The following is an 11991-nucleotide window of genomic DNA, read 5'->3' as shown; positions in this document are numbered from 1 at the left end:
TTCAGCCGGGCTGGGCAGAGCCGCTCCCGGGGCCGCTCCCGAGCCCTCGGCGCTCCCCCTGCTGACACGGCCCGGCACAGGGACGAGAGATGGAGAGACAGACAGCAGATACGGCGTGGCAAATGCAAGCAGGCTGGGTTTACGAAAGCAGAGATGAAGGAAAGAAAGGACTGGATGTTTATGGAGCATATGGGCAGACAAGAGCTATTGCTATGATGGAAGAATTTTGAGCCTTTAGGGTCTTATTTCTGTGGTCTTCTGTTTCTGCAAGGTGTCTTTCAACAATACAACACCCTTCAGAACTTGGGGTTACAATGCTTATTTCTGCATCTTTTACTATTTTTGATAGTCAGCTTTGATACACATGCGCACTGTGGATTTATTTATTTTGAAAAGTTATCTTTGTAACTATTAGGCAAGCTACTAGGAGCTTAAAAGTAAAATATTGGCATTATTCATAAAATCTCAAATCTAATTAGGCAAGCTACTAGGAGCTTAAAAGTAAAATATTGGCATTATTCATAAAATCTCAAATCTAATTCATAAAACGTGCATTACAATGTGGTCTGAATTTAATCTTCTCAGACCAATAAATTACTGCTTCTTTTTCCCCCATAGTCCTTCTCCCTTCTACAAGATCAAAGCTTCACAGCTATAGACATAAGAAGCTGTAGATCAAGTGAAAAAGGGAAAGCACAAATTAAAAAGAAGAAATATTACAAAGAAGAAAGGTTAAACAACTTATTTCTTCTGTGAGGGACAGATTTCCCACGAGATGGGTCAAATTTTTAAAACAAAATATCTTTGCCTTGTTTTTAAATTGTGTGTTATAATGTGTCAAGAGGGTTAAACTAAATTAAACTAAACTAAACTAAACTAAATTAAGTAGCATTTGAATTTTAATTCAAACAGAGCCTCCCCCGGTACAGTCCCGCGCCACCAGGTGGAGTCACCGGCACAGAAAGAGCGACGTGAGGGGATAGAAATGCAGGGGCAGAGGGCAGGGTCAGACACCCAGAGAAGAGGGCAAAAAGGAAGTCCTGAAAGTAAAAGCCATGTTCAAAAATCATTATTTATTTGCTGGTGTGTTACTTATGCATCTGTACATCAATCCAGTTCTTACCTTGTTCTTCTTCTCTGTGGTGACCAGTAACAGGACCCAAGGGAACGGCCTGAAGTTGTGTCAGGGGAGATTTATGTTGGATATTAGAGAAAGAATCTTTACCCAGAGGGTGATTGGCCACTAGAACAGGCTCCCCCGGGAAGTGGTCACAGTACCAAGCCTGGCAGGGTTCGAGACATGTTTGGACAATGCTCTTGGGCACATGTTGTGACTCTCAAGGATGGTCCTGTGCAGGGCCAGGAGTTGGACTCCATGATCCTTGAGGGTCCCTTCCAACTCTGCATATTCTGTGATACCTTAGTCTCTCTATCTGGAAAGAGTGAGCAATTACACTGACCATAAAGACACTTATATAAATTAATCTAAAGGATTCCTTCATACTACTAAAAGGAATCATCCCGTTTCTTCCTCTTTCCTTCCATGCTTCAAACGTTGCCCTGTGGAAGTTAGAGAGCTCATCTAACTTTTCAGTGAGTGGGTTTATCGCTTAGTTGTTAAAAAAGCCATTTGCTTTTCTTTTCCTTTTCTTTTTTTTTTCCCTGTTTCCTGCTAGCTTGGAAACCTAAATGGACTCCCTGATACATCAGGGGGTTACCTAAACTGTGAACAAGGGAAAAGCATTGCCCAGAAAGAGGGAGGGAAGAGGAGTGAATCAGTTCCTTCCACCAGCTGAGCTGACAGCTCTACTCAACATGTTTCATTTATATCTAAATGTGTCTCCTTTGTATAAGTAGAAATTAGTGTAGTACATAACATTTTTATCTGATGAATGTCCTTAATATTTGTTAAAATTACTGAATTAACCTGTCTCTAGTGTTTTTTGATTACTAGCATACTGACAAATCCTAGTACAGTTTCCACACACTAATATCTTCCATAATTAAACCAACACCAGAAGAATAATTGCTGCTTTGCAGGAAATTATCTTCACAACTGATGGAATGACTAAAAATATTAACAACTATGAGACGCTTCATAGAGTTATTTCAACAAGAGACTTTTTTTCTTCATGGCTGGGCTTCACAAAGGAAGATATGGGAAAGGCTCCATCCACATTTGTTACAAGCACGCTGGTGGCTAATGAGGCCAATACGAGATAGACATGTCCGATTGCAAAAGGCACAGCAGAAAGACTCCTTAGCTGGTATTAAAGAGACAACAAAGCACAACTGTAAGTGATACCAAACATTTTCACTGAGGGTTCTGTCAAGAAAGGCTGTAATTAAATAGCAGCAGTAAAATGTGAGTCAGTTACACCTCCACTACACTTATCTAGCTTACTATTGACATTCAAAATTTTGGTCATTATGAGGTTTGTAGTTCATGTGTTCATAAAAACTGACAATAATCAATGGAAAATGGGATATATGTTTCATCACAGGACGCTCGGAATGTTAATTGCTAACTAGAAACACTGGGCAATTACCTTTTAAACTGTAATTGCTCTCATGTGATGGTCGCTTATGATGTTACAATCACTCGATCAAAGTCTTTTGAATGGGAGCTTTGCCTCAGGCCATGTTCTGTGTGTTTAGTCATCGTAATAACACTTAAGGGCATGAACATTAGCATTTTAAAAATAATTCACTTCAAGTATACTTTTTCTAGTGTTTATCACCTTCATAGCCACTGATATTACCTCTTCTATTTTTGTTGAGTTCTCTGTTAAGTTTTGCTCTAACTTTGCAGGTTTCACAAAATGGTTCGGCAAATGGACAAAATTTGTCGACTGGTTTGACAAAAATAAAGTTTGTTATTAATTAGGATGATGCTTCCCCAGAATACATTAAATAAATAAATCATACCCCACAAAAACCTAAGTCGCTAAAGTTTAAATATCAACAGAAAGGAACATAGAAAGATCTTGCAGGGAAAAAAAATCACATTAAATAATACCAACGTCCTTTAATAAAAATAAAACACATATTGAGTTTCTTACGTAGGAGAACAGTATACACCTTTTTAGTGTAGTCACATGCCAACACAGGAAAGTTTAGTCACTATGTCATCTGCTCCTGTTTACAATAAACTCGAGTGTCTAAAACATAAGCATCCATCAGTCACGTTCATTTTGTCTGCATATGGTTTTCTGCTAACAGTTATGCCAAGACAAAAATGTCATTTCCAATACATTTTATTTCACCCAAAAAGCAGCAGAAGTTCTTAATGGTATGTCTGTGTTGTTTACTATTATAAATTAAAGCTACTAGCATTGTTTTCAAAGTGATTGTATTAAATGTAAAAACATCCTCAGCACAAGAATTCTCAATGCAATTCTGACACAAATCTATGAAAGTTTTCATCACCAGCACGTAAAGCCGAAGAGATTTACCAACACCACCCCCTTCAAAAAAAACACTTGATTTTCAAAAAGAGCTGAGCAATGTGGAAATCCTTACTCTTGGTCTCTTAAGTACAATTACAAAACCAAGCTACTTCAGAGGATGTAAAGAGAAATTCTAGAAAAGTTCTCTTTAATGAAATCAGGTGATTCAGTTCCATGAGTCTGAAAGATTGCTTTCAAAAAAAACAAAAAAAAATTGTGTTACCATCCTGTGTCTTTTGAAATTAAGGCTTTTCTCTTGAAACTTGGTAAATCGATTATTGCAATCTAGTCAGATAACAATGTGATCAATGATCACAGAACTAAAAGGAAAAAACCAAAATACCCACAAACCCACTGGTTTCATTATCACTAAAATACAAATTTAAAAAATGCCATAGTGGCAATAATCTTGTTGTTTAAAGATATTTGTTCCTCTATTAAAATAAGCACAATGCTGATTAATAACTAGAAACATTACTATAACAAAGCAATGATTTCTTGCTAATCCTTCTGATTAGATGTTACTTGTAACATCAAATAAATTACAATAATTCACTTCAGAAATTATCTATGATTTTATCATTTTTTCAGACCAAACTTTACTTTCTCCAGAATTAACTTGCAGGTTTTTAGGATTAGGAAACAAGCTAACTAAAAAATAATTGTCTGGTTTTCGTAACGGTCCATTTCAGACAAATTGTCCTGAACACTGAATTATTTCCCAGTAATTTTTGCCATAACGTAATGGGAACTAAGGGTTCGACACCATATTCCTTGATTAACGTCAAAACAGACCATTTAGAAACAGTGTCCTTCCTGGATTTTTTGTGATTTGCTGGTTTGCTTTGTTTTGTTTCATTTATTTATTCTGCAGATTTCTCTGTAGTCTTTTCTTTTTTTTTTTTTCTTTTTCTTTTTTTTTTTTTTTTAGGGATACTGGGCTTGGTTTGGTTTCTACTAAAAAGAAAGGTAGTAACTTCTAGCTTGCATTTAAATTATCTTTAAGAGCTGCAAATTGCTGTGGGTTGCATCAGAAGTGCAAGAAGGCAATACAACTGCCGTCCCTCTTAGCTTAGTCAGAAAAGGTTTTCTGTAAAACATAAGTGTCATCTCTGCGAGGTCATTACCTCAAAGCATATGTAGTGACTTACTAGAAGTGTCATGCTTATTAAAAGCAAAACAAAACAAAAAACTCCAAGCAAACAAAAAACCCCTAACAAAAAAAATCAGACTGCTCAGGTGGATATTCAAGAGAATTTTTTTCTTCTTTATTACAAGGAGAACAAAAGTCTTTGCAACACCAAATGTATGTATTAAGAATATTCAAAATCAGTCTAGAAAATTCTTACATATGTCATGCTTCAGCATAGTTAACAAAAGAGCATGTAAATTCCATTGCATTTTATAGGAGAAAATAATATTCCTACCTGAGAAAATATAGAAAATCTAAGAAGAAAGAGATCTGGAAGTGTAGCATTATCTTACTTCTGCCATCTCAATTCAAATATGTCACTCTTCATAAAAGATGACACGAATCTCTTTGAAGTTTAAGAATTAGCATGTTGTCTCAAGCATGTTCCGCTCTGCATGGAAGCTGGTTCATTATCTCTCACTGTATAAACTCAAGCAGTAGTGACTGTTTACTGAAACAACCTGTAAATGTGTTAGCCCATGTTTGCAGAGGATAAGGACTGTGCCATTCCAGGCCCACTTCAGACTGTAAAAGTGGTTCTTTTCTCACCCTTATCTGAATCATCCTTGAACAGACTGCCTCGGAACAGAGTTTACACTCCTCTTCTTTGATCTACTTCATAAGAACATCAGAACTGTTTACTTTGAAATGCACACATTTCTTTCTTGGTGCAGGGAAAGGAGATCACGTTTAAAGACATGAACAGATAAATTCAAGAGAACCAGTCATTTTCTCAGTGTTTCTTGTCCTGTCCAATATCCTGACACATAACTGCTCATTGCTTGATCTTATTCTTAAATAAATTCATAAGAATGAACTCAAATTATTCAAAACTCTACCTTACTTTCTGCAAATGGCCTAACAAATTGCCATGCTGCTGTGCTCTAGTTTCAACCTTTCTCTCCCTGAAGACTTCTTAAAAGTCTGATACTAAAGTCAACTGAAAACAAGTGTACCTCACACTTCAGAGGAAGATGAGAGTCCTAACTGAAGCACTCTGCCTCATGGGCAGCACCAAAATATTTAACCCTACATTTACAACTAACTCTGAGCTCAAACATCATCTACCCACTCCGACTTAATAAAGAGCAGTGTGTTCCTCACAGGCATATTGGCAAGATACTAGTATCAGTGTTTCTCCATCCATGATTTCTACCTGTCGAGGAGTGCTTACTTGTTCCTACCTCGAGCCCCTACCTCCTTTTGTTGATAGAAAAGCAAGGGGATTCTTTCAAACCTTGCATCAAACAAGCAAGAGGGGTTCAAAATTTGAGTGTAAGGCTCATAAAGAAGGCTTTTCCCCGTTCTTCTTTGTTATCAGTCCCTTCTGAATCCCTGTCCTTCATACCAGCAGATAAAGATTAAAAATCACGGGGCGGTTCGAGGGCCGAGGGCAGGTTGGGCAGCACGACGAGCACAAGCCGTGATGCAATTCCCAGCACCTACGTGGTCAGGAGACAACTCCGCGGTGAACTTGGCGCCAGGTCAGGCAGCCTTGGGTTCTGCTGACTACTGCGCTCGGAGATTAGGCGGATGTAACAATCACCTGAAAGGGGAGATTAAAGCGCCTCTCAATGAGGTCCTTTGTCCTCGGACTCATTTGATGCTTTGGGCCTTTTCAAACCACGCCGGGGGTTTAAATGTTTGCCCTGACAGTCGGGGCGGCTCCAGTGAGGGCCGGCAGCACTGGGGGGACATGGAGAAGGGGCCCTTCTCGGTGGACTGGTTGGCCCGGAGCAGCCGCAGCTGCACCGGGGAGAGCCCCGGGGTGCTCGATGGGTCCCGCTGTGCCCCTCGGTCACCGGGGCCGTCGGGTCGTGGCACCGCCCGCGGGGCCCGGGGCCCGCGGAGGGAAGGGTCGCCCCCCCAGACCTCCCGATCTGTCCCCGAAGAGGCGCCCCGGGACCGGGAGGCCGCGGAGCGCAGCAGCCCCGGGCACGAAGCGGAGGCGGCCGGCGGGGCCGTGCCCGGGCGGGCCCGCACCAAGTTCTCGGCCGCGCAGCTGCAGGAGCTGGAGCGCAGTTTCCGCGAGCAGCGCTACATCGGCGCCGGCGAGAAACGGCGTCTGGCGGCCGCGCTGAACCTCTCCCAGAGCCAGGTGAGCGCGGCCAGGGCCCACGGGACCGCCTCGCCCCCCGCCCGACGGGGGGAAACGGGTAGAGTTTGTTGGCATCTCACGGTCACCGCGGGGACGGGGGCAGTGACAGTGACAGTGACAACTCCTGCAGGTGCGGCAGGACGGGCCGTCCGTCAGTCTCGCCCCGCTGGCAGAAAACGGGGCTGACCCCCCTGTCTAGGCTGGCACTGCTGTGTCCGCCAGAGACAAGGTGCAAATGGAAACCCGTGAAACTTTCGTGGGGGGAAGGGGGTAAAAATACTTGCACAATCTCCAGAATTTCAGTTTGGAGGCTAATTCTTTCTCACTCAGAGTCGTGTATCTACTTGTTAGATACATTGCAGGATTTTCGAACAGAACTACCCCTGCCCAGCCCTTTTAGTCCAACTGCACTAGTCGAGTTACGGCCCCAGTCCAAACCTAGGTAGTTGGCTTGCCATGCATAATGGAGTGCTCACAGCTTGGTTTCTCCTCATGTCAAAACAATTACTCTGCACTGAATATAGACCAATGTTATTAGCCCTTAACTGTTAATATATTCTGCTACTCCGATACTAAATCTGCATTCAGGATGTATTGCTATATGGAAAAGGGGCAAGTGGATTGACTCTTTTTTCTTCTCCTCAGATAAAAACCTGGTTTCAGAATCGTCGCATGAAGTTTAAACGTCAGACCCAAGATGCCAGGATCGAAGCTCTTTTCTCAGGCTTATTTTTGCCCCATCGTTATTACCCAGATATGGCTACATCCAGCTATTCTCACGGGATGTGTGTCAACGTCTCCACCTCTGCTGTTACACTTCATCCAACTGTGCTGAATCCTGTTTTGTTACCTTCTGTTCTGGCTCAGTCTCATCAGCCATTTTTGCCAAATCCATCTTTACAGTTGCCTCCAAGCCCAGGATTGTCTTGTTACTCTTCTGTAATTCCAGCAGTGACTCTAACCACTGAACATAAAAGACTGACTTCCCAGTCATATCTTCCTTCCTGTTAAAAATGTCAAACATCATGTGTGATTTAAAAAAGAACTGCCAAGTATCTCTTAAGAGTAACTATTTAACTTATTTTGTTATATTAAATAGATTGATGGTTCTATTGTTTTCTTTAATATAAAACCCAAAGTTTGATTGGAGGAGAATATAATTCATCTCTATTAGAGAAGTAATACTGAAAGTGGAAGTGGAGGACATGAAATTTTCTTTTATTCCTACAGTTTTCGCTATGCTGTATGGCAATTTCTATATAAATTTTCCTATCCAAAAGTTTTCAGAAAACAACCTATAATCATGTAGGGATCTCCACTGAAAGAGTGGAGTACTGTTCACACTGAAATTTACATAGTAACTATATCATGTGATGGACAATGGGCTTAAAAACTTTGTCCATTCAACTTGAGTGTGGGTGTTTAACAGAAGAAACAGAAAATGCATTTAAATTAAAATGGTGCCAAATGTGGCAACTCTATGAACAAAACTGAACAAATTGCCAGGTATTGTCTTTTACATGTATATTCTGCACCATTCCTAAAGGGGTTTCACCTGTTTTTTGATGGACATATTCTATTTATGCATTTAAAAACAGGTGAGGCTAAGGAATTCATGGCAAGTATGTATGTTGATACCAATGTCAAGCATATTTGTAATTAAAAGCTGCTTATGAGAACATTAGAATTGTTCACAAGTTCAGATTTCCTGGGACACTCAAAAAGAAAGTATTTCGGTTTTAACTTCTAAAGTTTCAGCCTTACCTTGACAGCCTCTCTGATTTTAAACTGCAGGATTAATTTAGGCTTGCTATTAGGAACAGCCAGGGCTGTTCCTAAAAGTCCCAAAGCAATCTTTACGAAAAATGGCAAAGCCAAGCCTTTAGAGAATAATGAGGAACAAGAGACTCCACATCAGCACAAAGCAAGTGCAGCAGATGTGACTACATCTCCTTCCCTGATCCAGACCATTATACCTTGCTCACCAGGTGATGGATGGTCAGACCACTCTGTAATTGTAAAGAGAGAAAAAGTAATACACTCCTTCGCCTGCCAAAAAACCCACCAACAAAACAAACAAGTAAACCCCAAACCCCACCAAACGCTCCCTTCCTTTGCTCGTTGGGAAAAAAAAAGAAAAGCCTGCGACAGCCCTGTGCTATGCGTTACCTTTTCTCCTCTCTTCCTTCCTCCACTCTCATACCCGTCCCCACCCCCAACCCCGGCCGCGTTGTGCTGTGGGGCTTAAGGAGTGCAAAGTTGAAATCAGTCTTTGGTAGACAATACGGAGGAGAGGAGGCTGGGAGACACTTGAAGGAATTTCCCCCACCACACCCCTTCTCAGTGCGTCACTGATCCGAGACGCAGCTAGGCAGCTGAAGGGACAACCTGTGCATTTTCTGTCACTGTGAACGATTCCCTTTACCCCTTCCAAGTAACTTTTTCACAAATGAGGAGTCCCTGGGCTATTAAATCAAAACTCTTGATTACTCAGTGCATTACGGGGGGGGGGGGGGAATTTAGACTACAATGCAGCAATCAACTAATGTATTTAAAAGATTTTTCAGGTGAATTAGTGACACTTCATATAAAATCTAGAAGATCAAGAAATAAGAAATGTTAACTGAGCACTTTCAGGACAGTAGTGAAAACTGATCCCAGGAAGAACAAATTTCAAGATTGCTAAAATAAAAATTCGAACCCTTTACACATCCAAAGGGAGTAGCTCAATTTACTAAAAAATGTTTAAAATATGCAATTAGAATTGATATTTAGTGGTGAGACAAAAGGCCAAATTTGCAGGTTAAAATCCCGTTCAGATGATAAGGCTTTGAACTGAACATAATTACACTCTTAGATTTTTTGCCAAGTATTTGTTTTGGCAATTGTAAAACTTTAAAATTCCATAGGGAAGAACTGATCTCTTTAATTCCTGTTCAAAGACACACTGACTTAATACTGGTGATTAACACAGCTGTTGGCTTCACATGGAAGATGGAATTGGAATTGTAAAGCAATAATTGATTTATATTCAAAGAGAAACTCACCAACAGCTTATCCTTCCTCCTGGAGGATGCACTTAGCCAAAAGCACAGTGTAATGCAACTGGGCACAGTTGCCTCTGTCCAGGCTACCAAACATGCTTAACAACAGACTGTATCTCAGTGGGAGTGTAGGAAAGTCAGATAAGATTATTAAAACATCTAAAACAGTATTAAAACATCTAAATCCATTCCCCAAAAGAGGAGGACAAGTGACCATTGCTGTTTACATTGCCCAAGTGAAACCATTATGTAGTTGACGTGTAACTATTCAGATTTTACTCATAAATATATATTTATGGAAAACTGGGGATGTGCAATAAAAACCAGTTACTTAACACACTTCAGACTAAACTTAATAACTTTGCTCTACACCATGGGAAATTCAGCAAAAGCAAGTTTCTACTACTGCATCTCTCTCTCCAGTTTCATTTCAGCAGGTTCCTTTCAGTATACTGTTTATTGACTGGAGGGTAGACTACCAGGTTTTTAAAAATTAATAAACTATGAAACAAAAAAGTAGAAGTGGTAATACATCAAATAAATTTTAATATTAATTATAAAATATAAAATTATTCATTTTCACATTTAACTTAAAATAATAAAGACATATTCTTCCAAATCAGACTAGGGATTCTGAGCACAAAATACATTACAGCATATAACGCTTTTCCCCTCTGCTGCCCGCCCCTTTTCTTTTTCACTATAATGCGTATACAAGGTGGCACTGACTGTCCATTTTGTTCTGAATAACTGGATGGAAAGAGGGATGAGGAAGAAAGTGTTGATGATAGTACGGCAGCTCATTTCCTATGAAGTGGTAGGTGCTTTGCGATGCATCATATCTGGGAAAGGAGAAGCTGAACCGCACAGCAGGCACCGGGGTAAAAGGCAGGAGTCCCTGGTGCTGGGGAGCAAAGGGGTAGTGGAGACCATCCTGAAACAGAGCTGGTGAGGTCCCCGTGGGGTAGCTGTAGAGTGGAACAGGAGACACGAGGCTGTGCTGGTGGTCCTGTATCTGCCTCTTCAGTTTCATCCTCCGGTTCTGAAACCAGGTCTTGATCTGAGAAACAAAAAGAACGGGGTGAGGGGATGGAGAAAACAAATCAGGGTCTTTGCTTAATAAATAACATGCAAACTATGAACAACTGTATCTCAGCTGCTTTTGCCATTTTGCTTCAGTTGGAATTGACAAGAATAGGACTAATTCTCTTACCCTACTTAACCGACGACTGAGGACCTAAGGGATGTAGAGGGGAAGTGTGTCTGTGTTCAGCGATATTAGATTAATCACTTAGAGTCTTAAAGACCATATTATGACCTCTGCAAGGTCTAGGCGGATCGCTTACAGTTTACCTTACTAAGAAATTAAGAAACCTTAATGCCTTCCCGGTAGAAAGTGCCTCAAATTTCCTGGAGTGTAACTTGTTAATCCCCGAGGAATCCCACAGCCCCTGCTAAATTCAGCTGAAGACCGCTCTTCATCGTCTTTTCATCGCAGAGAGCACGGAAGCGAAACGGCCGACCCGGCCTGCTCCTGCCCGACGGGGCCGGGAAGGATCCTCTTCCTGCGGGACTCACCTGGATCTCCGAGAGCTGCAAGGCAGCCGCCAGCTTCCTCCGCTCCGTGGCCCCCAGGTACTTCTGACGCTGGAAGGTCTTCTCCAGCCGGCAGACCTGCTCTGAGGTGAAGGCGGTCCGCGCCCGCCGCTGCCGCCCGCGGGTCCCGCCCGCCGCCGCAGAGCGCTCCGCGCTCTCGCTCTCGTAGCCGGAGGACTCGTCGGCGCTCAACCAGCCGCTGTCGGGGGCTGCACAGGAGGAGGGAAGGCGCAGTAGTGAGGCCTCTTTCCCGGCCTGGGAAGTGTCTCCGCCTTCCCTCGGCCCTGACAGGCCGTTGCACCGACGGGGGTCGAGGTCCCGTGTGTGTCCCCGGCACGCCTCCCCCCCCCTATTTCTGTTCCCTCCTTACTCACCTGAGTCCGACGGGTCCGAGTCGGTGGTCTCTGCAGGATCGTCTGGGATGCGCTCCGCCGGGCAAGGCTCGCTGTCCGCGGGCTGGCTCGGCTGCGGGCCGCCTCGTCGGGGCTTGGCTCTGACCAGGAGGGGCGTGCTGCTCAGCGAGGTGGGGGCGCGGGGAGGGGGCACACAGCAGATGTGGGGCCTGACCCCGTGGGGCTTGGTCTCTGCCGAAGGAATTTGGGCCTGGTTCAT

The 11991-nt window shown here is 42.6% G+C and overlaps 1 protein-coding gene across 1 annotated transcript; it reads right to left on the bottom strand.

The window, feature by feature from the left end:
• Positions 1-10483: 10483 nt before the first annotated feature.
• VENTX (VENT homeobox) lies at positions 10484-11991 on the bottom strand. Its single transcript, XM_032695201.1, has 3 exons — positions 11754-11991; positions 11362-11588; positions 10484-10843 (listed from the first exon to the last, which is right to left on the bottom strand). The coding sequence occupies exons 1-3, from the start codon at positions 11989-11991 to the stop codon at positions 10484-10486; spliced, it is 825 nt and encodes a 274-aa protein (XP_032551092.1).

Source organism: Chiroxiphia lanceolata, chromosome 8 (assembly GCF_009829145.1).
Source record: "Chiroxiphia lanceolata isolate bChiLan1 chromosome 8, bChiLan1.pri, whole genome shotgun sequence".
Classification (NCBI taxonomy): Eukaryota; Metazoa; Chordata; class Aves; order Passeriformes; family Pipridae; genus Chiroxiphia; species Chiroxiphia lanceolata.
This window is presented reverse-complemented; position numbering and strand designations above follow the sequence as displayed.

Coding starts and splice junctions, on each gene's coding strand:
- VENTX (XM_032695201.1), bottom strand. CDS start 11,991: ATGAACCAGGCCCAAATTCCTTCGGCAGAGACCAAGCCCCACGGGGTC. Junction 11,589..11,753: donor CTCGGACCCGTCGGACTCAG/GTGAGTAAGGAG, acceptor CCTCCTGTGCAG/CCCCCGACAGCGGCTGGTTG. Junction 10,844..11,361: donor TGCAGCTCTCGGAGATCCAG/GTGAGTCCCGCA, acceptor TTTGTTTCTCAG/ATCAAGACCTGGTTTCAGAA.